At 51.1% G+C, this 24,659-nt stretch overlaps 1 protein-coding gene across 4 annotated transcripts in view; it reads left to right on the forward strand.

The window, feature by feature from the left end:
- The window catches only part of MTR (5-methyltetrahydrofolate-homocysteine methyltransferase), a 41,478-nt gene extending 23,360 nt beyond the window's left edge, over positions 1–18,118 (forward strand). For all 4 annotated transcript variants that reach the window (XM_070401037.1, XM_070401038.1, XM_070401039.1 and 1 more), the window contains 17 exons: positions 244–360; positions 653–793; positions 1,201–1,290; positions 2,340–2,492; positions 3,112–3,219; positions 3,905–4,005; positions 6,459–6,526; positions 7,089–7,209; positions 9,856–9,937; positions 10,800–10,898; positions 11,394–11,469; positions 12,415–12,570; positions 13,120–13,316; positions 15,646–15,846; positions 16,572–16,764; positions 16,893–17,005; positions 17,450–18,118. In XM_070401037.1, coding sequence (XP_070257138.1) covers positions 244–360; positions 653–793; positions 1,201–1,290; positions 2,340–2,492; positions 3,112–3,219; positions 3,905–4,005; positions 6,459–6,526; positions 7,089–7,209; positions 9,856–9,937; positions 10,800–10,898; positions 11,394–11,469; positions 12,415–12,570; positions 13,120–13,316; positions 15,646–15,846; positions 16,572–16,764; positions 16,893–17,005; positions 17,450–17,536 — 2,103 coding nt within the window. In that variant the 3' untranslated portion in view covers positions 17,537–18,118. The remainder of the gene's footprint in view (positions 1–243; positions 361–652; positions 794–1,200; positions 1,291–2,339; positions 2,493–3,111; positions 3,220–3,904; positions 4,006–6,458; positions 6,527–7,088; positions 7,210–9,855; positions 9,938–10,799; positions 10,899–11,393; positions 11,470–12,414; positions 12,571–13,119; positions 13,317–15,645; positions 15,847–16,571; positions 16,765–16,892; positions 17,006–17,449) is intronic.
- Positions 18,119–24,659: the final 6,541 nt, after the last annotated feature.

Consider the following 24,659-nt stretch of genomic DNA (forward strand, 5'->3'; position numbering starts at 1 on the left):
GCATGCGTGTCTCTGCAGTGTCTGTGGGAAGCGGAGGGTTGGTCGGAGCAGACAGTGGAAGCTGTCTCCCTAAATGCTTGAGCTGGTCTGTGCTTCAGCCAGCAGTTCCACATAGATGCCCGGCCTTGTTATAAGGTGCGATGGCAACCTTTTTACTCTCCACTCTTTTATGTAAAGATTAAGGGATGTCATTGATGCTTTTGGCAAAATGGGGGAATCTTTTCACTTTTTTATTTTTTCCAGCAAACGTTACCTGGAGCCAAAATCAGTGGTGGTCTTTCCAACCTGTCCTTCTCCTTCCGAGGAATGGATGCCATCCGAGAAGCCATGCACGGGGTTTTCCTGTACCACGCCATCAAGGTAGGGAGGGTGCCTGCTTCCTCCACAGCCAGCTTTACCCAGGCCAGGGGATTGCAAACCCGCAGGTCATCTGAGTCTGCTGCTTGTTTCTGAGAGTCCAGTCTTGGTGGAGCAAAGCCGTAGGTGCTCCCTTATGCGTAGGCTGTGTATTTCTGTGCTACAGCAGCAGGGCTGAGCCCTGGCGACAGAGACATGGCCTAAAACATTTTCTTTCGGGCCCTTTAGAAAAAGTGTGCTGACCCCAGTGGAGGGTGTCCCTGGAAATGCTCACTGTTCTCTGTGTTGCCCCCAGTTTGGTATGGACATGGCGATCGTGAATGCAGGGAACCTCCCCGTGTACGACGACATCCACAAGGATCTCCTCCAGCTCTGCGAGGACCTCATCTGGAACAAGGACCCCGAGGCCACTGAGAAGCTCCTGCGTTACGCCCAGGTAGGAAGAGCGCACCTGACGGCGGCTTTCCTGTCTGAATTGATGGCTCAGGCCTGGTTATGAGACCCTCCTTGTAATAGGAGCAAGGATCTAGTCACGGCTTTGGATCGTGGAAGATTTGTATAGGGCGCTCCAGAGAAGGCGTTGTGGTGAGGCGAGGGGAGAGAAATAGGCCACATGTACGCTGTTCAGTATTCTGATGTTTGTTTCCGTTTATTTTAAAATGTAAAATTAATTTTTCTTATACCAAAGTAACACAATTCTAGAAAATTTATAAAACAAGCTAACTCTACATGCTTGTTTGGTAACCTATTCAGCATAAAAGAAGAATAAGACATAGTTTTTTGCTGCCAAATAGTTCAGTAAGGACCTGTTGTATCCATCTCTCTGTCCTTATTTCCATTAAGACTCATGGCAAAGGAGGGAAGAAGGTCGTGCAGACCGATGAGTGGAGGAGTGGCCCCGTGGAAGAGCGCCTGGAGTATGCCCTTGTGAAGGTGAGCTGTGGGGCGCTGCGCAAGGGGGAGCTCCAGGGCTGAGGCCCCTCATTCCTGCCTGAGATGTAAGGGTGGGGCTATAGCCAAGGAGACTCCCCAGAGCCCTTCCCAACCCCCGCCCCCTCAGGCCCACTTGGCAGTGTCCGGAGATATTTTTGGGTGTCACAACTGGGGTGGGAGGGGTTACTGGATCCAGTAGCTAGGGATACTGCTGAACATCCTACAGTGGGCAGGCCCGCATGACAAAGAATTATTCAGCCCCAAATACCAGCACTGCCACACTTGAGAAACGCTCTCCTAGACCAAGTTGCTGTCATTCCATCAGAAAGCAAGTCCTGGCTCTTCTGCTGGTAATTGTAATATCAGGCAAGATTCTCAATCTCTCGGCTTCAGTTTTCTCATTTGTGAGTCTGGAGAATTTCAGAGTTCTATTTTTTGGGGACTCTAGCATTTAACTTTGAACTTCAGATTCACATGTTTCAGGTTGTGGAACTAGCAAGCCACCGCCAAGGATCTCTGAGCTGGCGGGGCTGGAGGATGGGGCTCGATCACTGGAGGCTGGACAAGTCAGCAGAGGCCCCCTGGCTCTGACCTTTGCCTACAGGTCCTGCCCCTTGTCTTTCCTACCCAGCCCCTAATGTTGCAGAGAGAAGTGCGGATTTCACAGGAGCTATTCATTAATGTGTAATCTGTTAAACCACGACAATAAAAAGTATATTTTATTATTAATTTGAACTTATTAATGCTCCTTCTCTCACTCATAGCTCACTTTCCTGAGTACCTAATGTCAAAAAAGCCCTTAATCACTCTGTGTAGGCGTCTCATTTAATCCTTGGCGTAACCATGTGAGGCAGGTACTACATGATCCTGTGACTTAGGAAACTGAAGCTTAATGAATCCCCTGGATTGGTCATAGGAGCCAGGATTTGCAAAACCTGTACTCTAAGCATTTCCATGATTCGAATCATTTGTTGTTGGCTGTTTATATTTAAGCCACTGTTTTGTATGATTTTTCCCCTATTTATTATTATTATTTTTTTCTTTTGCAGGGCATTGAAAAACATATTATTGAGGATACCGAGGAAGCCAGGTTAAACCAGGACAAATACCCCCGCGCTCTGCATATAATTGAAGGGCCTTTGATGAACGGCATGAAAGTTGTTGGTGATCTTTTTGGAGCCGGAAAAATGTTTCTGCCTCAGGTTGGCAAAAGATGGGGGGACAGTTTCACAATTGAAATAAAACGTCTTTGTCTTTTAATAAATGTGTCTGCATCTATTTTAATTTTGACAAGAGCTCAGGGGCGCTGAGATCTGGTCATTTGTTTCACTAAATGTATTTAGTGGGAATGTCAACAAAAATTCATCGTTAGGGTGGTGTGGAGATTAGAGGTCATCTGCCAATAATTAGCTTCTGATCTTCATGTGTGATCTTCTGTACCACTTCTTACCCCCAACAACCATCTACCTCCCCCCACATTAAAATAAAACCCAAGATGAATGTAAAGTTAATAATAGTACCAATTTATTTGACTGACTAAAATTCACCTTTTAAGCTGCATGTTTTGTAAAAGTTATTACCATTTTAAATAGTGATGTACATTAAATATGTTTGGAGCAAAACCGGAACTTTCAGCCGCTACTAACCACAGCAGTAAACAACTAGTTGTTCAGCTGTCTGGGTTTGGGGCCTACAGAAAGCTCCGGCGTGGCTGAGCTGCGGTCACAGCATGCACCCTCACTTCATGTAACATTTCTCAAGTGGCCAAGAGCAACCATTGAGGTGGTTCCATAAAGATGCCTGGCTCTGTGTTTTTCCCAGGTGATAAAGTCAGCTCGGGTCATGAAGAAGGCTGTTGGCCACCTTATTCCCTTTATGGAAAAAGAAAGAAAAGAAGCTCAAGTGCTTACTGGCTCAGTCGAAGAAGAGGTAAGTCATTTGTCCCGGCCTGTGGTCCCTGTGAGGAACTCCTCGAAGATTTACCGGAGTGGAGTAGGGACTCTGGGGCTTGGCTGTGCTTGTCATTGAGGTAAAGTAAGGAAATGATCTCTGCCCTGGACAGGCCGCTGAGTTGGTGGGAGCATCCCATGCACCAAAAGGTCGCCGGTTTCATTTCTGGTCAAGGGCACGTACCCGGGTTGCGGATTTGGTCCCCAGTTGGGGAGCATTTGGAGAGCAACCAATCATTGTTTCTCTCTGTTGTTTCTCTCTCATGTATTTTTTAAAATTATTTTTAAAAATATATATTTTATTGATTTTTTACAGAGAGGAAGGGAGAGAGACAGAGAGCTAGAAACATCGATGAGAGAGAAACATCGATCAGCTGCCTCCTGCACACCTCCTACTGGGGATGTGCCCGCAACCCAGGCACATGCCCTTGACCGGAATCGAACCCGGGACCCTTCAGTCCGCAAGCCGACACTCTATCCACTGAGCCAAACCGGTTTTGGCTTCTCTCTCATGTAGATGTTTCTCTCTCTCTCTCCCCCTTCCGCTCTCTGAGCATGCCCTCGGTGAGGATTTTAAAATGCCCGCACTGGTCAGGCACTAGAGAACTAGGTGGTCTGCTTTGAAATGACCACAGCCACGTTTAGCTACTTGTCTTGCTCTCCAGGATCCTTACCAAGGCACCGTCGTGTTGGCCACCGTGAAAGGCGACGTGCATGACATCGGCAAGAATATCGTTGGAGTCGTTCTCGGCTGCAATAATTTTAGGTGAGTCCCCCTGCCTTCAACCGCTTTCTTATTTAAAAATAAAAGCATTAACAGGGTCATTCTTTAGTGGGTGGGAGGGTCTGGCAGTGGATGTTAGAGGCTATTTTTAGTGCCTTTTTGCTGTGTTTTCAAATTTTCGAAATTGAACACACCTTTTCAAATGGTATGTTAGTAATGATCTAACCTGTTGTACGTTCAATAAGGACAAAAAGAAAAGTAAGAACTATTCAAGGGGGTCACAAGAACCAAGAGGCTTCCTGAGAATTGACCTGGGGCTAGGGGCTCTCGTAACCAGAACACTGGGCTCCCACCATGGCCAGAGGTATCTGAATTGCCCTGCTTCAGAGCTGAGACCTGCTAGGACTGGCTCAGCCGGGTTTGATAGGGAGGTCTGACTGGACAATTCCCTTTTCTTTGCTTAGACAGCACCACGCAGGCTTCTTGGTAATGATGGATTTAGAGCCGGGAATGTATACAAGTAAAATCCCTTTCTGACACCTCGCATTACGGTGACTGACTGTGCAGCACAAAGCTATTTCCTTGTGAGAGCTGATGACCTTTAGTATGTGAGTGTTTTGCTCCAATTTCAACATGTTCTTTATAATCAAAAGCCTGATGTAACGAACTAATGCCGTCTCTGGTCCACGTCCAGCCAACAGCCCTTCTGAGTCACAGAGAGAGACTTGCTGCAGCGGCAGCTGTGCCCCTGAGGGTTTCCTCTGCTGTCAGGGGACAGTTAACCTGAAAGGCCCCTGTGTCCTCTCAACATGCCTCCCCAGGTCTGAGTTCAGGCTGGTTAAATGCAGCTAAGGAAGGCTGATCATCAGCGATGTGCCATGCGTTATACTTACGACACCAGAATGATTCTGTTGACTCGACTCCATTCAAGGAGTTGACTGTTTATCAGGCTGAATGGCCAGGCACACATGCAGCTGTGGTCATGGGACAAGAACTGTTGAAAAGGGGACTTGTAGGTAGTCTTCGCATCGCGTTCTTGAGCTGTCCTTATCCTGTGTTTATCACTTTTTGCTTTGAAAAATGAATAAGTAGCGAGGAATGTTTTTCCTGCAGTGGAGGTATTTTAAGGGCCAGGGCGGGCTGTGGCGTTCCTCCAGGGCCCGGCAGCTGTGAGCGCTGCCTGTTAGACCCGGGCTTCCCTCCAGCACACCCAGCTCCTCCGTCTCCTGCATTGAAGTCCTCTCTGCGAGCAAGTCTAACCGGAGAAACATCTGCTGATGAAACTTTGTTTCTTTTACAAAAACATAGTGAATGTGCACACTTTTCTACCAGGTCGAACACCCCTTTGGGTCTCATGCCTTATACAATGGGCTCCTGGCACTGGTGAGTTTGACTTTGCAGTGTCAGTTAGTGGACACGTGCCCCGGAGATGTGCTTCGTAATCAGATGTACTTCTGAGCACCAGTCGCCTAGGCTGGGTGCTTGGGTGAGTCACCCAGCTAGTGAGTGAGTCTAGCTAACCATCCAGTACCAAGTCCTAATGCACCTTTCTTGTTCCTAGTTCTTTGTCCCGGATGCAGTGAATCTCATGAAATGATAAAATTTTTTTCTTTGTAGGGGAAAAATAGAGTACTAGAGGCCATAGTGCTGTCTAGACAGAAAACACATTTCTCATGGGGATGATGCAATAGAGCCTGCGATGTCGTTAACCTAATAGTAAAAAAGCCTTTCAAAATGAGAAGCAACAAGCATTTATGAGATAAAAAAGAATAGCTACTTGGGAGTCATTAATTCAGCAAATAACTATTCTGCTTTGGAGGCAAACACAAAGGGCATTTATGAGAAAGGGAAGGGGAAGGATTACACCCATAGAAGGAGGGCTCAGTTAACACAGTGACCACGATTCTAAACAATGTTTGTAACTTTTAGCTCAGTAAGCATTGGTGCAATAGTCTGCTTTTCTGTTACACTTGCAAACAGTCCTTTGGGAAAGAGCCTTGTTTAGGCCCAGTCCAGGGGTTATTTTGCAGGTTTAACTTTCCCAAGATTTGAGGCCTAAGTCATGCAAGGCAGCTCCTGTGCTGGCAGACCCAGCTCCACTGTAAAGAGGCTCCGTTTAAACGATTGCTTACAGTGCAATGCATGTAAGAATTGGAATAGATCTAAGGCTGTAGCCACCTGGAACCTATGACTACTAACCTTTGTTACCACTTCACAATTCACATAGAGCTTTTATGGAATTGATTTTTCTGTCTTTTGTTGATTTTTCTTTTCTTTCATCTTTTTCATGATTATTATTTTATTTTTATGGCTTTGATCCTGCTCTGCCTACCTTAATTATATTTCTCATTTAAATAGTAGTTGAACTTGTGGTTGTCGGTATTCAGTGACTCCAGCTTACATCACAGCAGTATGTGATGGCTAACAGTGTTCATTTCAGCCTTGTCTCTAACACATTCTCTTTCGCTTCCTCACGTCCCATTTCTGCACATCAGAGTCATTGACTTGGGAGTCATGACGCCCTGTGATAAGATTCTGAAAGCGGCTCTTGACCACAAAGCAGGTACAGTGCAACCAAACGGGGCATTTCCTTTCGTGTCTGTCTCTCAGGGACTAGTTTGACCTGCATAGGGGTCGCTGGGAGGGCCATTCAGACAGTGATGTGCCGGCTCCTCTGTGGGGGCTGCTCTCAGTGCCACGTATGACGGGTTGAGAAGGTGAACAGGGAGCAGAAACCCCGTGTAGCCCTGAAGATGGGAATGAGACAGCCTCTTAGAAGAGAGTGGTGTATTAGACTTTGCTCTCTGTGCAGTGTTTATGTCCTTCACACACTGTGACGTGTTCGAGTCTGGGACTTCATAACTAACAGTGTATTCTGGTGCCTGGCTCACCAAAACTGTGGCAAGTACATTATTGCAACTTTAAGCTACAAACCATATTTACTACCAAAAGCAAACAATAAAGCGAAGCCCCCAGTTAGAAAAGATGTCTTAGAATTAGAAATTGGGAATTCATATTACATCTTATGGTCTTTATTACCAAAGTTTTTTAGATGAGTCTTTATACTTTTCCTCCTTTTCTGTCATCCTTCTAATTTGTACTTCTTTCCTTTTTTTAAATAACAGATATAATTGGCCTGTCAGGACTCATCACTCCTTCCCTGGATGAAATGATATTTGTTGCCAAGGAGATGGAGAGATTAGCTATAAAGATCCCCTTGTTGATTGGAGGGGCCACCACTTCTCGGTAAGTCCTGCTCTGGGGCTCTGTGCTGCATTCACTTCCCATCCTCAGGACGGAATCTGAGGACAGTGGTAAGACCTGGGTTGCTTTCCCTGTGCTTGTTAGTACACAGTCTCCTCGTGTGTAAGCACGTGCACTTTTCGGCCTTCACTCGGACAAGAGCACGCATCTGAGAAGCCTTTCTTTGGATTCCTTTCCTTAACCCTCTCACCTGCCATTCAGTTCCTGAGATTGATAATGAGCACTCGCTCTTTAAATAAAACTAAGTAGAGAAGCTGCGTTTCGGCACGAAGACATGGCTTGAACTTCAGCCACTCCCTGTCTTGAAGCCGGAGTCTGAGTAACTCCAGGTTCCCTTGAAGCTCCAACCTGTGACAGTAGAGACAGAAAGCGAGAATGCACCGAAGGCTCACTTTGGGAAGTTAGTTTTGAAAGGGGAAAGCTTTGGGTTAAACAACTCCAAGAGGAGAAAGTTCAGATCTGGTCACATCATTATTCAGTTCATCAGCTTTTACTGGGGGTCATAATCACATTTGGTGAGAAATGTGTTAATTATGTGTATCAGACTTTCCATTATGCCCCTTACATTCACTTTGTCAGGGAATAATGCCCAGTGGAGCATTGAACTTGGCAATCCCATAAAGAATTCAGTTTATTTTTCTGATACAAAAATACACTAGAGTCCGGCCGGCATGGCTCAGTGGTTGAGCGTCGACCTATGAACCAGGAGGTCACGGTTTGATTCCCAGTCAGGACACATGCCCGGGATGCAGGCTCCATCCCCAGTAGGGGGCGTGCAGGAGGCAGGCAATCAATGATTCTCTGTCATGATTGCTGTTTCTATCTCTCGCCCTCTCCCTTTGCCACTGAGATCAACAAAAACATTTAAAAGTACACTAGAGGCCTGGTCAGAGGAACTCCAGAGTCCTTTTTCACGGTCCCTTTAACAACTGTATGTTAAACCGTTTGCTTTAGTCGGGGTTCTCCAGAGGAACACACACAGACACACAGAGGGAGAGCGATGGGTTTTAGGAAATTGACTTGAGATTTTGGGAGCTGCCGGGTGTGAAATCTTCAGGGAAGGTGGGCGGCCGAGACCAGGCAGAGCTGCTGTGGCAGGGCCAGGCCCACAGGCACCTGGGGGTGGATGTCCTTCCTCAGGCTCCCCACTGTCTTCTCTTAGAGCCGCTCACTGACCGGATGCAGCCCACCCACGTGTGGAAGGCATCTGAGTGTTACGTCATTTATCCAGTCATTGCGTTACGTGCTTGAGGACTACGTGCGTGGCCATTGCTGCTCACATTAGAAACAGGTTTGTTTTTCCACCAAGGACTTGCCCTCCAGGACCAGTGGCCGGGATGTGACTGGCCGCTGTGACTGGGGTTTCAGTGAGCCTGGTCTCGGGTCACTAATGATTGTGCTATGAGTATTTATTTGCTTAGTAAAGAGAATGGAACTTATAGAGTATTGTCAGGATGAAATACGTTTTATTTTATTTTTTAGTTTCATTGATTTCAGTGAAGAAGGGAGAGGGAGAGAGAGAGAAAAACATCAATGATGAGAGAGAATCATTGATCAGCTGCCTCCTGCATGCATCCTACTGGGGATCGAGCCACAACTTGAGCACGTGCCCTTGACTGGAATCGAACCCGGGACCTTTCAGTCTGAAGGCCGACGCTCTATCCACTGAACCAAACCAGCTAGGGCAGGATGAAATACCTTTTAAAACCTCAGGTGTGAAATAGAATGAACAAGTAAGTGAGCAGATGTAGTGAAATGCATTGCGAGTTGTGTAAATATGCTGCTTTCAAAATAAGGACCACTTTTTATGGTCGGACAACACACTCAAGTTCAAGATGAGGAAACCACACGGCTGCTGGTGCAAACTGGAACATTTCCAAGTCATCCATTCTTTTCTGTCTCTTACCAGATGAGCCACCAGATGAAAGGTGTTTTAAAAAGCATCCAGAAGCAGCGCGGCCAGCCTCTCCCTTCACTGTGTTATGTATTAATTGAACCAGCAGACATGTGGCCTGGGCTGTTGCTTAAACATTCAGCAGTCAGGGCAGTGTGTTTGCACTGTAGTTAATTGGGCGGTTGTAAGGATTAAAGGGTGTTTCCTCAGCACTAACATTTCCAAGTTTGGCAGAAGGCATTTGAGGCTGAGCCAAGGTCATGAAATATTTTTGTTGCTTTTGCGTCTCTGTTATTTGTGTGGCGTTGACTTAGGGCTTGAGATTCCTTCCTGTAAGTCCACGGTGAGGGTGGGCCAGGCCCTGGCGGTGTCTCCCAGGGACAGGGCGCAGCCGCAGAGAGTGGTCCTGCCCTGGTGTCTGGTTCTCAGGGCCCTGGCTGTACCCCAGCTTCTTTGGAGGGAGACACTCAGCTTCCTTCAGACAGGCTGCTACTGAGTGCGAGGTCCCAGACTCGTCCTGGACCTGCTGGCAGAGGGCTGAGGACAGACTTCTTTATAGCCTGGAACAGACCCCGCTCCTTTCCCATCTTAGGGTGGGGAGAAAGTCATTCTGTTTTACAAGGGAAATTTGACGTTTCCCGGGAAAGCACCGTGGACACGCAGCGGTTCTGAACACGAGTGGGGTAGGGTGTCAGCACTGATGGGTGTGTTTTTCTCCTGACCTCTCTCTTCAGAACTCACACGGCGGTGAAGATCGCACCCAGGTACAGCGCGCCCGTGATCCACGTCCTGGACGCGTCCAAGAGCGTGGTGGTGGTGAGTGTCGTGAGGAGAGGACAGAGCGCTGAGCATCAGGGCTGTCACCCAACAGCTATTTATGTTTGTCCAATTCCACTCAAAATGTGAAAGAGCTTATGGCTTCTGAGGTGTCACTGCCATTGTGTGTGTTGCTGGAAAGGTGCGGTGAGCGTGCCCCTGGGCTTTCAAAGTCCCCATCCTGAACTTCCAGCGGGAGTGCTGGCTGAGCGAAAGGAATGGTGGCACCAAGACACCCTTGACCTGGACACCGCCCCAGGAAGAGAGGACTCGGCCATTTAGGATTATTTACAGACATAGTGCACACTCTCTGAACTCCATGCCAGAGTGAAAGGAATGTGGAATTTTTTTAAATGACCCGTTTCCAGTTCAAAAAACATTTAATCATGCCCTGGCCGGTGTGGCTTAGCTGGTTGGGTGGCATCTGGGCACTGGCAGGTTGCTGGTTCGATTCCCAATCAGGGCACATGTGCGGGTTGCAAGCTCAGTTCCTGGTGGGGGTGTGCAGGAGGCAGCTGACTGATGTTTCCCGCTCCTGTCGACGTTTCACTTTCTCCTTCTCCCTTCCTCTAAAAATCAATAAAAATATATATGTTTTAAAAATATTTAACCTGGAACAGGCCAGCTGATCCTACTCAAAGAAAGAAAAATGATTGTGCAAGATCGGAACCTTCCAGGCCTACTGAGTTAACCCTTGCTTGCACAGCTAGGCAGGAATGAGCACCGTTGGTGACGGGAGAGGAAATGGTGTCAACACGGGAAGGCTTCCTGAAGGAGGTGTCGCCAGAACCAGCCAGTGTTGCCTGTTTTTACCGCTTGTGCTGCTCCGTGCCTTTTACTGACCTGGATCTTGCGTTTTCAGTGTTCTCAGCTCTTAGATGAGAATCTGAAAGATGAGTACTTTGAGGAGATCACAGAAGAGTATGAGGACATTCGACAGGACCACTATGAGTCTCTCAAGGTGAGTGACAAAACCAGGGCACAGCTTGTTTGGGTGATATAACGACCCTACAGTTTTCAGTGTGACTTGACTGTTTTGAGGAGGGTAAAGGTTTAGGAACATTTTAGAGAAGTGCTCTTTTCTAGTTGAGATCAGAGTTTCCAATAATTTGTGGTTCTATTAAAATTAATTTTCTTCACTCCTCCAGACACGCGTTGGTTGGTACGTATTGCAGTAGGTGTTAGGTGCTGTGCTCAGACCGAGTCATGGGAATGAGTAAAACATACGCTCCAAGCCAGCAGGGGAACGGGAACTGACACGGTGCTGGGCACACTCCACAGCTCCTCGTTCTGAGGAAACTGGGAGAAAATGGGGACGGGACGGGAGCACTGCGGCATCCCCCTGGCTCCCAGCACGGACTATTCCCGTCCCTCCCGACGAGCTCCCTTGGACATACTTGTGTGGTAGCAGCTAAAAACCCAGGAGTCTGACTACATAACTTCTTTTTTTTCATAGGAGAGAAGATACTTAACCTTGAGTCAAGCCAGAAAGTACAGCTTCCATATCGACTGGCTGGCTGAGCCTCCCCCAGGTCCGTTGGGTGTTGCGTAGAGGGGGCCGTGGTGGTAACGGGCTGCAGGGCTGCTTGCATTGACTTGGCTACAGAGTCAGACAGGCAGCTGGGGATTCCCGATCGTGTCTAAGAGTGATGATGAGGGACAGTGACGATTGGAAAGAAAAGTAAACAGTTCCATGTGCAGAAAACCAGGCACTGTCCTGAGGGTCCCGGACACAGCTCTGCAGTGGATGTGCTGGTCTCTGCCCATGTCCACCTGAGGACCTGAGTGTGGGGTCATGGTGGGAGGCAGTAGGATTCAGTCTCTGCTAAGCCCAGCGCCTTCCGGTGCGGTGGAGGGAAGCCCTCTCTGAAGTCTTCAGGGATTTCACGGGTGATGCATTTTAGACTCGGGGCGTAAGAACAGTATCTTGGCGTGTTCTTATGTACCCACTGCCGCTTAAGAAGTAGCCTACTGCCCATTTAGAAAACCAGACAGTACCATGTGGCGGGGGTCCCCTAGGGTCCCCCCTCCCCTGCACGATCCTGAATTTGATGCCTCGGCTCCTTAGACTGTGACTATGTGCGCCTATAGCCGTAGGTGATAGAGATTTGTTGTTTCACGTCTTTAAACTTTATATTTATGTCTTTCCACAGCGACCTTTAGTTAGTATTGTCCTCATTTGCACATGTGAAGATTAACCCAAGTCTTTCTTTTTTCTTGGGCGGAGTGGGGGTGGGAGGGTTGAGGGAAGACCCCAAGGGCGATGGGGTCAGTCGGCTGCCTGGGAGAAGGTTTTATTAGGGATTCGCTGCAGGTGATGCCCTCTCCGTGACAATGTGAAGCCCCTCTTTGTGGAACAGCTGTGGTGATGGTAGAGAGACAGAGCGAGGGAGCCAGGAGAGCGGGTGTCCCAGGTGTGCTGCGCAGGGGCCCCGCCAGGCCCGTGTCTTGCTGACCTCGGCTCTCCTCTCCTGCAGTGGAGCCCTCGTTTCTCGGGACGCGGGTCTTTGAGGACTACGACCTGCAGGTGCTGGTGGGCTACATCGACTGGAAGCCTTTCTTTGACGTGTGGCAGCTCCGGGGCAAGTACCCGAACCGCGGCTTCCCCAAGATATTTGATGACAAGACTGTAGGTGAGTGCAGTGCTTCCTCCTCCCTTCGCTGACACAAGCAAGTGAGGCGGATCTCAGCCTGGGAGGCAGGGCAGGCTTCCTGGAGGAGGTGGTGTGTGAACTGATTTTTGAAGATGAAGTGGGAATTACTGAGGCTGGGCCTGGGGACAGGAGGGAGCACTGAAGAAAAGGAACCACTTAAGAGGGTTCCGCATCCCCAGAGGTTCCTGTGGGTCAGTGGTGTTGTATGCGCACGGGAGCATCGGCGACGGGAGGACTTGCCTTCTTTGGGTCGCTCTGTGTGACAGACGGCTTTGGGGAGCCACCGGTTTGCGCTTTGCCTTCATCAAGTGGGAAAATGTAAGCAGTGTGAGCTGCGGGGAGTGACTAGGGCTGCATCTAGCAGGAACCACGAACCGTCACTGCTTCACCCTGCGTTGCGCTGATGACAAACACTGAGAGAGTATTTGAGGGGAAGAGGTGAGAAATGACAGGAGAGGGTAGTGGCTTTACAGGGCAGCACTGCTGGTCATTAGCATCTTTAACTGAGTTCCTCCCATGTTCTCCTAGGGGAAGAGGCCAGAAGGCTCTATGATGATGCCCAGAACATGCTGAGAGCTCTGATTGGGGAGAAGAAACTGCAGGCCCGGGGCGTGGTGGGGTTCTGGCCCGCGCAGAGCGAGCAGGACGACATTCACCTGTACCCCTCGGGCTCCGAGCCCCGGTCCGCGCAGCCCATCGCCACCTTCTATGGACTGAGGCAGCAGGTACGAGAGCGGGTGGGCTGCCACAGGCTGTCTACTCTTCGGTGTAAGCAAAAAACGTAAATAAGAATGAAGTCTGAGCTTTGGGTAATCGGTAGCCTGACACCGCCCCCCCCCCCCCCCCCATGGCCAGTCACAGGCCCAGCCTGGGGCCTCTGTGAGGACGTGGAGAGAAGGCGGGGCCTCTCACACCGAGGGCGGGTCTGCTGGTGTCTCAGGCGGTGGAAGAGAAGCCCCGCCCCTGCCTGGGTGGTCACACGTCAGCTGTGCACACGCATGTTATTAAAGTGGGCTGGTGGCTTCTCGCTCAGGGGAGACAGGCGGGACCAGCCTCGGCTGAATGTGTACCAGGGGCCAGGCGCTCACAGGGCTCTTGAGGGACTGTCTTGTTTAATTTCCACGCAGCCTTGTTTTGGGGCAGTTGGTGTGTGTTCTGCAGAGGAGGACAGGAAGGTGGTGGACATTGTGCTGAGCCCAGAGCCTGGAGGGGAGCCCAGCCTGTCCTCACCCCCTGGCTGTTCTGTCACAGCCCAGCTTCTCGCGGCGTCATGAGAGCAGGCCCAGCGCCACACGCCTCCCTCACTTGTCCCCCCCTTGCACAATGCAGATAGGATAGGCACGTCCGTCCCTTTAGCTGCTATAAAAAAAATCGTTGTCTTAATCAAGAATTGGAACCAGAACTCACCAGAGTTATTAACAAAGGGCTGCAGTAAATTAGTCTTGCAAAGTTTTGCTACCATTTCAGTCATTTAGAAGCGATAGTGTTGCTTTTAATCCTAACCACAGCATAACTCACACTGACAGGTATTTTTACTCTAACAACATCTGTAGAGGTTCTTAGCTGAGGACATTAAACAGCACACGACAAGGGAAACGGGCGGCCACGTGACTGCAGCACTCAGGCCAGACACCGTGGAGATAGGCTCTGCTCTGGGGAACTGGCCGCTCCTTTTCCAGGGTCACTAAGGGCACAGACCTCCTGCAGGTCCCGTGTCCTCTGACCCGCTTTCATACCGAACCCTTTGTGTCCAGTCTGTGACCTCTCGGCGTCCTTGTTACCCACGCAGATGGGTGTTTCGAGCTGCTTCCCCCCAGCACTGAGAGGTCCGGCCGCAGCAGGTCCTGTGTGGGGGTCTGTTCCGAGCAGCTCTGCTGCCGTCCCCGCTGCCGTGCGGGCGCTCTGCGCCCTGTGCCCCTGGGCAGGAAGCTCTGTCCCCGGCGTTGTGAGCACAGAGCAGCTGATGGCAGTTCAGCTGGCGAGCAGCTCCTCCCTGCAGAGCTGCCTTGGCTCCTGGCACCTCCGGGTCCTGCACTGTCCCTCCCACGGTCAGGGAGGCTGTGCTTGTGTCCAGAACCAGCGAGCACATAGCTCTTAAGCTGCTGGGTCGGCCACTCATCTGTTGATTGGCCAGTCCTAGTGCCGTGTGGTGGTCAGGAGCGCACCCCCCAAGCTGCCACTCTGACCCTGAGCGAGTGGCTCAGGCTTGTCCACCTGGGAGTTCTTGTCGGGAAGTAGAGCTGATGGCATCACTTCCTTCACAAGGTGGTTGAGAGGATTAGATTAGTTCATTCACATAAAGCATCAGGAGCAGTGCCTGGCGTAGCCTAAGCATCACTCAGTAAGTATTCGTTATTAGCTGTTTACGGTCTCGGCAAAATTCCTGCTTGTTAAATATGTTTACGGTCTTATTTGTCAGCTTAATGGGAGGGAAGAGTCAGTCATCAGCTGAAAATGAAAAATGGGAGAGATACCTGGCCTGGGGAGAGAGCCACATTTTAATATGAATCAAGGGAAGAAGCAGATCCTGCTGAGTTCCTTGTCTGGTTTCGGGCCGGTCCAGGGCCTCCTCAGCTGTCTCCTGAACCACCACCCGTGGGCCGCCATGCCTGTGCTGCTGGCTGGCAGCTTGGTAACCTACTGTGGATGCAGAAGTCGAGGCTTACATATGTGGGGGACCCCTTCTGATCATAACTTCAGGGTTCAATGTTGATTGTGAATAGAAAACGCTTTGGGGGAAGTTTTTATTTTGAATGAATGTTTAGGTTCCAGTTCCTGGCACAGTGCCTGTGGCCTCAGTAAACATGTGCTTAGTGTGTGAATGAGCGGATGAACTGGTTTCTTGACTACATATGCCATGTCATAGTTTTAAAATCTCATTTCATTTGTTCATTCAACAAACGTGTATGGAATATTGTGCACTCTTCTAAGTGCTGCGGGTGTAACAGCGCACAAAACAGGCACCCCTGTTCAAACCTGTATTCACCTGTGTTGCTGTCCGCTGTGTGTGGTGCCACGTCCCTGCTCATACTGTCCCCCCCCCCTGGATTTCAGGCGGAGAAGGACTCTGCCAGCACAGACCCGTACCTCTGCCTTGCGGACTTCATCGCGCCGCTGCACTCGGGCCTCCGGGACTACCTGGGCCTGTTTGCTGTCGCCTGCTTCGGGGTGGAGGAGCTGAGCCACGCCTACGAGGAGCAGGGTGATGACTATAGCAGCATCATGGTCAAGGCGCTGGGGGACCGGCTGGCAGAGGTAGGGCAGCCGTGCCCTGAGCACAGAGGCAGGGTCGGGGCCTGAGACAGCTCCAGGCAGTGGGCATCCTGGGGACCAAGCAGACTGGCCTTAGCAGCACGCAGCTTTACACCCTGTGTTCCCTAACTGTTCTCCCACGTCACCTTCCGGGCAGAGGGATCCTTCAATGTGCTGCAGTTCAAGTCACCCTGAGAACCTCGACTTTATTGTCCTAGTTCTCATGTCTCTGTTTTCTGTTGTGATGTGAGGTTTTCCTGAGGAGCCTGGGAAATTAAAACCAGACTCGTTTCAGAGCTCCAGTTCTAATCCTGGGACCCCCTCTAGGGTCCTCTGTCTGCATGCAGTGAGTGAGCCGAGCTCTGGGTTGGTCCCTCCCCAATCCTGAGGCCAGTAGTGGAGAAATGAGCAGCTGGAATGGTCCCAGCTTTTCTTCCTGGCCACAGTGAGCTGTAGAAGAGCCTTCAGGAAAATGTTGACATTAAAGGGCTTAGAATCCTTGGATGATTAAATATGGAGCTTCAGTGCCCAATCTGAGGCCAAAACAGAGCCAGCAGAGCAACTAATGACACTACAAAGGGGTCGAGAATCCAGCTTGTGCCGTCTTGCCAGGTCTCCCCTGACTGGTCCAGGCAAGGGTGCTGCCCGCCTGGCGTTGGTGGAGGGGTGCAGGCACACGGATGCCCGGGCTCTGGCCTCTGCCTGACCCCCCTTGTTCTGGGTGCCAGGCCTTTGCGGAGGAGCTCCACGAGAGGGTGCGCAGAGAGCTGTGGGCCTACTGTGGCAGCGAGCAGCTGGATGTCGCCGACCTGCGAAAGCTGCGCTATGGGGGCATCCGCCCGGCGCCCGGCTACCCCAGCCAGCCCGACCACACCGAGAAGCTCACCATGTGGAAGCTGGCCGACATTGAGCAGTGCACAGGTACGTGCCAGGGAGTGGTGTCTGCTTCTGTTATTCAGTGGATACACTTCTGTCAGCATGCCGGCCGGCTGCCAGGCCTGTGCTGGGCACCGAGAGTGTGAGCATGTCTCCTGTGTTGCTCTCTGCAGGCATTCGGTTAACAGAGTCGTTAGCGATGGCTCCTGCTTCAGCCGTGTCCGGCCTCTACTTCTCCAATTTGAAGTCCAAATACTTTGCTGTGGGGAAGATTTCCAAGGACCAGGTAAGCTAGCTGTTTCATGATATGTGGCTTCCCGGGGTGGACCCCTGTCTTATTTTAAGTGGAACTATAGAATCTATTGTATTTCACATATAAATGAGAATAAAATGTGAAGGAAAGGATAAAGACATTTACCTTAGTTAAGGTCTTGATTCTGGCCCTCTCATCTACATGCAGACCACACTCATGCATGCACACTCACATGCTTGTGCACACACATACATGCATGCACACTCTCAGACCCCAGCCAGCTTCTGAGATTTAGATATTTGCTTCCTGCCCATAGCTTAGACAACTTAGTGAAAAGACAACTATTTCTCTCCATTTAACTCAGCTAATAAGACATAAAATGGAAGGTAATTAATATTTCTGGACAAATCCTTCGGGAACCTCAGTTCAAAAAGTTGTATTGTTTTGGTTTGATAAGCTGCTTTTTATCTTTCGCAGGTTGAGGATTATGCTCTGAGGAAGAACATGTCTGTGGCCGAGGTGGAGAAATGGCTTGGACCCATTTTGGGATATGACACAGACTAACTTTCTGTTTTGCACCTTTTCTATACTTGATGATCCTCAAGGAAATACAGCCCAGAGTGCCTTAAGGAAACGGCAACACACAGCCCACATATATGGGCAACATCTGCGCGGCTTTGTGCGCTGTAGTTCAGTGAACCCTGGAGGAGCAGCGTCTCCCCTGGTTCCTGGGAACAAGCTGCATTGTCACCCTCAACAGCAGCAACCGGGGCGTATGCTCGGGGATGGGCGGGGGATGGGAGCCTGTGCGTGTCACAGCAAGTCCACCTGCTGTTTTCAGTTTTACCTGGGACCTCGGAGGACACTCTGTGTTGTTTTTTCATCTCAGAAAAAAGGCTGAGACTCCGTGGAATAGAGCACATTGCCCTGTGGCAGAATGGCGCTGTGAGCGGTGGGGTGTTTTAACCCAGTGGCTGCCACCGTGGACTCTGACAGGGAAGAGAGGATAACTGCTCTTTCATCTCCTGAAGGCGTATTTAAAGGATGGCAGACGTCCCTTTGGCAAAGGCACTCCGTAACCGCTGGATTGTCAGAAAGACTCCAGCTGTTTGTGTTCGTGTGGTCAAATACAGTCATGCTCTCTAAGCATTTTGTCCACTCATGATTCTTAGCCCTAAGGGTAAAAAAAGATGGGAAGAGAGAGGGGCCGTTAAGGTCCGTTAACATCTCTTTTAGTTGTTTTCCAGAAGCTGTGTGTAGTGGAAACTACATCAGCATGAGAAAAGACACAGAAACCATGAATAAGAACAAGTTGGAAATGAAGACTATCATATCTGATACCAAGAATACACTGGAAGGAAGTGAAAGTAGGCTTGATGAAGTGGATGATCAAATCAGTCATTTGAATGACAAGGTACAAAAAACAACACCCAATTCGAGCAACAAAAAGAAAAAACAATTAAAAAGAACAAGGGTAGTTTAAGGGAACTCTGGGACAATATGAAACATAACAACATCCACCTCCTAGGGGTACCAGAAGGAGAAGAAGGTGAGCAAGGTATGGAGAAAACTTTCCTAACCTGGTGGAAGAAAAAGTCAGAGAAGTTCAGGAAGCACAGAGGCCCAATCATGAGGAACCTCAAAGAGACCCACACCAGGACTTTGCGAAGCAGAAACCCTCCACTTGTATTTACCTCCTCTCCATGGGAAAGGGCCATATTCATGTCAAGGATGCTTCAGACAGGCCCAGCCCCTCTCTCCCTGCCCCTTGAGAAGATGGGAGGGCCCGTGTGATTCTGTGTTAAGCCATCGCTCCCTGACCGCAGCATTCCTTGCTCGGGTCCCAGTACTGAAACTGAGCAAAAGGGCAGTGGAGGGCTGGGCAGGGGGCAAATACGCTGGGAGCAAGGAGGGAGACACGGAGGCTCTGGCTTCGTGTGGGGAGAGCCGCAAGCCCGTCACTCAGCCGCGTGGAAATAAATACGAGGAGTGCTATTTGATGATGATAAAGCTGCAGCACCAGCAATAGCATACATTCTCTTGTCACTTTCCTTGCTGTTCAGAATTGCAAAAAAAATAATCACATACCCACACACGTGTATTTTTAGCTTTGTATCTCAAAGCACTTGGCAAGCTGAAAATTCAGGCACCAGCCACCTGCCACGACCAGCTTGTGACTCACAGGAACGCAGCCTCTCTGAGACAGCAGCTGCTCTGCAGCACAGGCGAGGCCACGGAGGCCTGGGCCGCACCTGGGGACAGGTGACAGGGTGGGGAGGCAGCAGGTGGGATTCTAAGCAGCCGATCCGAGGAGCCAGTGGTGGAATCCCAGCAGCAAACATGGGCTGCACAGCCTCATCCCTCCTGAAGCGCCTCGGATGTTTTCATGACCCCAGGTTCCTGAAACCTGCCCCCAGCACCTGCCAGACCTAGACAAGAAAACACACCATAGGCATCCTGTATGGAGTCGTCTGTGTCCGGGTGGCCGGGAGCTGGGGCTTACACAACAGGAGCCATGAAAGCACAGAGCTTCCATGATCAGAGATCGACATGCAATTTAAAGGTTGTGAGCAGATGTGGCTGCGTGTGGCCGCCACGTGCTCACCTTTTCTGCAGCTGTTGGCCGTCACTGGGTTTCACTGGCCCCACTGTGGTGGTCGCCATCTAAAGGTTCAGACTTACCCAAACCAATCAGAGTTTGTCAGAATGACGTCTTAGATCTTTCCCTTCAGTCTCAGAGGTTTAGAGTAGAAAACTGAGAAGTGCAGGCAGCGAGAAAGCACCTGTGACCCTTGTCCTCTCCTCATGGTTGTCTCCTGGCCAGTGAGTCACCAGCAGGAGGACCCGGGCCGGCTGTGTGGAATGGAGACGCAAAGAGCTGTTGCGTTGGGCGCCTGGCCTATCTCGGGATGTCGCCCTGCTTTGCGTTGTCTGTCACCCGCTCCTGCCGACAGGCCTGTGCTCACGAGCTTTGGCCAAGCTGACAAAGAGGGCACAGTTTTCTGTCCCTGTGCCCTGAGGCGGTGCCTCTGCAGGGTGGCCTTGTCCCCCCTGGCTGTGGCCTCTGACTTCCCAGGAGGAGATGGGTGGGTCCTGTGAGCTCTGTTGTCTAACCTGGGGGTCCGCCTCTCACCAGCAGAACGCTCTCCAGAACGACCCGTTGTGGCCCAAACTCGCAGCTGGGGAGGAGGGAGAAAACAGCCCTCGATGGATAAAAAACTTCAGATGGCACCATAAGTACAAGACCGAGAATGAACCCTGACATACGCCATGGGACAGCGATGTGTCAGTGTAGGGTTATTTCTAAAGGCTTCTCACGGAATCTCACAGCAACCCTATAAAGCAGAGGGAAAAGGACTCACACCCTCCTGTGACCAGTGGCCCAGCTGAGGGCCCCGCCAGGTCACCTGACAGCGGCCGCCTCTGGTGCCGTCACTGCTCACCCAGGTTGGGAACCTGCTCATTTCCGGATCGTACCGATTTCGTGTCTCCTGTTTCTGGACAGTAATTTTTCTTCTCACTGGGAACAGTTCTCATCACCAGTTGGAGCGCTCTTGCAAAAAAGGGGTTATTTATATTCAAAATCACTTCAGATACAGAGCTCAGAGTTTGGTTTTTTTTAAAGGACTGACAAATGAAAATATTTTTCTCTGTTTCTGACTGATTGGTCAACATTTAAATGTTACCATTGTCCACTTTCTAGACAGGATCCTCTGGAAGCCGAGGGCCTGGTCTGGCTTTATGTTATAACTCGCCTTTTATTTTAGTGCCCGAGGGGTGTTTGTGCGTGTGCTGGCTCCCCAGCCCCACACAGCTCCTCGGGGTATAAATAGAACGCTATCTTGAAATTCATTTTAATTGGGTGGCTATAGTGTGGAGGGTGGAGCACGTCTCTCCCCAGGTTGGTTTTGCTGTGTCACAGGACGGGGGCAAGGACAGCGGGCGCTCCCACCAGGCTGTTGTCTGTCACCCTTGTTTCCTCTGCCCAACTCCCCACGTTGGCCTGGACCCAGTCCGGCTCCTGTCCCCACCTGAGCCACGGAGGGAGGAAGGTGTGAATGGTCCTGTCCCCCTCCCACAGGAGTCAGGGTAAAGGCTGAGCAGGGTCCCAAGTGGCATCAGGATCCCCAGGGGGACCCAGCGGCCTCCATGGGCCCTCCGCTTTTTCTCCCAATATGGGGCTCTATGGGGTCGGTGTTGGCTGAGCCCTCGGCCAGGGTGTCTGTCCTCTGACGAGGTATCCGGTGTAGTAGGAGCCCAGTAAGTGGGAGCCAGGCACCCGACTGAGCGGGTCCCACTGATGACTGAGTTGAGTGTTCCGGCTGTTCCTGACCTTGACAGCTAGGCTGCTGCCCGCTCTGTCCCCAAGACTCCATGACCCCTGGTGCTGTGGCTTGCCAGGAGGCGGGGCCTTGGGAGCCAGCTTCCAGGGCCTCCTGGTGTCCCTGCTCCCAGTGACCCTGCCAGCACCACACCTGTGCCCCCGTCCCAAGTTATGATGTGGGCGAGGCAGGACCTACCAATGACAGCAGAGGTGGCAGTGCCAGCGATCGAGTGTACGCATTTCCCTCCAGTTTCCCTACTGAAGACCAGGGTCAGTCGGCCTGCGCAGCGTGCAGGGAAAGCTGGGGTTCAACTCCAAGTCCACAGGAAGCCAACTCACCCTCAGCTCTTCCGTGGCGACTTCCAACAGGATTGGGTTTTCTTTACTTCCCACAGCTACCTTATTTTTTGAGACTCAGAAGTAAAATGTATGGGTCACAGGAGCATGAGTTTGTCTCATTTGCATTGTATCTTTGTCCTGAACAGGCCTCCTTCCCTTCCCCCCTCCCTCCCTTTTAATTCTCACCCAAGGATATTTTTCCCATTGATTTCTAGAGAGAGTGGAAGGGAGGGAGGAGAGAGACACGTATATTACCTCCCACACCTGCCCTTGACTGGGAATCGAACCTGTGATCCTTGGGTCCGAGGGCCTACGCTCTAACCGTGGAGCCAAACCGACTATTTATTTTTAATATTTTTCAAAGCGCCTGGCTCAATGCTGTGCACATAGTGGGTCCACAGTAGAGACTGAGAAACACTGGTAGAGCCTCGTTCATAAGCAGAGGGAAGAGACGGTGGGGCCCAGGGCAGACTTGGTCCCAGAATCCGTGCTCTGGGCGAAGCCAGGCCTGATGGCCCGAGAGAGGCCGGGAACTTGGCAGCACCGGTCCCGTCTGCAAATAGTGCTCACATGCTGACGTCTCGCCCTCTGTAAACATTTCTTTTTTAGAAGCAGTTCTTAATTCCTGCACCCCTTAGTGTATCCCTAGTTTCTTGAGAAAATATCTGCCCACATTCTCCAGTCACAGGGGATGACTCAGGCCAGGGATCTGGCAGTTCAGGGCAGTAGCTGCCTTCCTGCCCCTTCCCCTAACCCCTTAGGCCCCAGCCAGCACAGTGAGCGAACCCCCACGACCCCATTACCCCCCTGGGCCCGAGCCTGCCCTGACCCCTCTGCTCCTGTGCTCCTGCCTTGGCGGTTGCCAGAGGAACCATAAAAATATTGCTCCACGTGCTCTAGGAGCAAAATGGTGCACATTACTATTGTTTTAACTAAAACACTAACGTGTGAAAATCAGCCCAGCCTGGAAGCAGTCCCCTTCCCGGCAGACAGCTCCACGGGAAAGAGATGCAGAACCCGCAGGAGGCACTCGGGAGAGAGGGTGAGACTCCGCTGTGTGTGTCAGCAGTGAGCGTTGGGCCTCCTTCCTTCCCAGGGGCAGAGCTTCAGAAGCAATCCCACCCCCTTCTCTTGCTGCAAGTCAATAAAACTGCCTTGTCACAACCATGTCACATAGAACACCCCACGCAGGAAACGCCTTGAATTCAGGAACGCTTTTTTAAAAACCCTCACCTGAGGATATGAGTTTATTGAATTTAGAGAGAGAGACATCCATGTGAAAAATATCCATTGGTGGCTTCCCATACACACCCGACTACGCCCAACTGGGGATCGAACCTGCAATCTAGGCATGTGCCCTGACCACGAATTGAACCTGCAACCTTTTGGTATATGGGACAATGCTTCAACCAACTGAGCCACCCGGCCAGGGCGAGGCCAACACTTTAAAAAATAAATATTATGTATCATTCTCAAAATGTTTTTAACTTTCAGTACAGATGAGCAATCTCTAAACCTCATAGTATAGTATTTCTGTGTCTTAAAGTACATACCGATGGTATATTTTATAAACTGCCCTTGCTCTATTTTGCTGTTGGAGACTGTATATGGGGGATGTTATGATAATCTGAAGACCCAGGCCATTTAGCATTATATCACTTACGTTGAGAGGATTAAAGAATAGATATAACTCTGGTTAGGAAAGTTTACAGCCTGGGACGTGCTGGTAGATTTTAATCACCGATGAGACGCTGCCAAATGTGCAATGTAGGTGAGCGGGTGTGGCTCCTTCATTTGCCAGCGCCTGCATCTTGGTCCGATGGACTTTGGCATCTTTGCTTGGTGGACGTTTAGTTTTAAGCATCTTCAATGAAACAGTTGCAGACTAGGAACAAGAAATACATGCTTTCTTGTCCAAACTGTCTCAGAGACTGCCTGGTCCTGGTCACAGCCCTTTGTTAATGGCATTTTGGGCCCCGCCAGCGTGGTGCAGTGGTTGAGTGTGGACCTATGAACCAGGAGGTCACGGATCCAGTCCGGGTCAGGGCTCATGCCCAGGTTGCAGCTTGATCCCCAGTGGGGGACATGCAGGAAGCAGCTGATCAATGATTCTCTCTCATCATCGATGTTTCTCTCTGTGTGTTTCTCTCTCTCTCTCTCTCTCTTCCTTCCTCTCTGAAATCTGGCACTTTGGGGGTCCTGGCTTGCAGGACCGAGAGCTCCATGTTGAAATTGTGATGGAAGGCTCCCCCTTCTTCAGAAATCACTGACTTTATTTACGGTGAGGCCCATGGGTCCCAATGTGTGAGTTTAGAGCAGGTCAAAGACCCCCGGGGACAGGTATAATACCCACCCCTCATGGCAGCTGCTTGTTGAATTAGCTTTGCATGTCCGCTGTCACCAGGGATTTGCTGAGCGATTTGTTGGAGGTCTGGCCCCATGCACGTGGGACGGTTAAGCTGTGAAAGCATAGGCGACCCCGACCCTAGATGCGGAGGAATTCCCGCGTGGATGGGGCTCAGAGGCAATGCAAGTGTTAAGACTGGCGGGTAACCTTCGTCTGGAGGTGAGCCGCTCCGCCACCGGATGGTAGGATTGTCGCGTGCATCCTGCGGCGCGGTGGCAGGTCCCCAGCTGGGACCCGACCCCGGGCTTGAGGGCCCAGGGCCGGGTGAGTGGCCAGGGCCCCACGGGCACAGCTGGAGCGGCGCGCGCAGGCCCGTGCGCCCCAGCCCGATACCCGGCGCGGCCAGTAAGCGGCGCTGGCCTGGGCTCGGGCGGCGGGGAGCGGCTGCGGATCCCCAGTCTCGAGGGGCCGGCCCTCCCGCGGCTCCCGCTCCGCCCCCGCGCTCCAACCCGCCTCTGGCCAGGCGCACCCCGGGGCTGAAGCACCGGCCAAGCATTCGCCGCTGCGGGCGCGCCGGGTGCGGGTCCCCGCGTCCCCTCCGCGCAGCGCAGGGAGGCCCCGCCCGCCGCCGCCGCCGCCTCCGCCTCCGCCTCCGCGGTGCAGCAGGGCCGCCTGCG

This window comes from Myotis yumanensis, unplaced genomic scaffold (assembly GCF_028538775.1).
Source record: "Myotis yumanensis isolate MYYU_CA2020_CCGP unplaced genomic scaffold, mMyoYum1.0.hap1 SCAF_22, whole genome shotgun sequence".
Lineage (NCBI taxonomy): Eukaryota > Metazoa > Chordata > Mammalia > Chiroptera > Vespertilionidae > Myotis > Myotis yumanensis.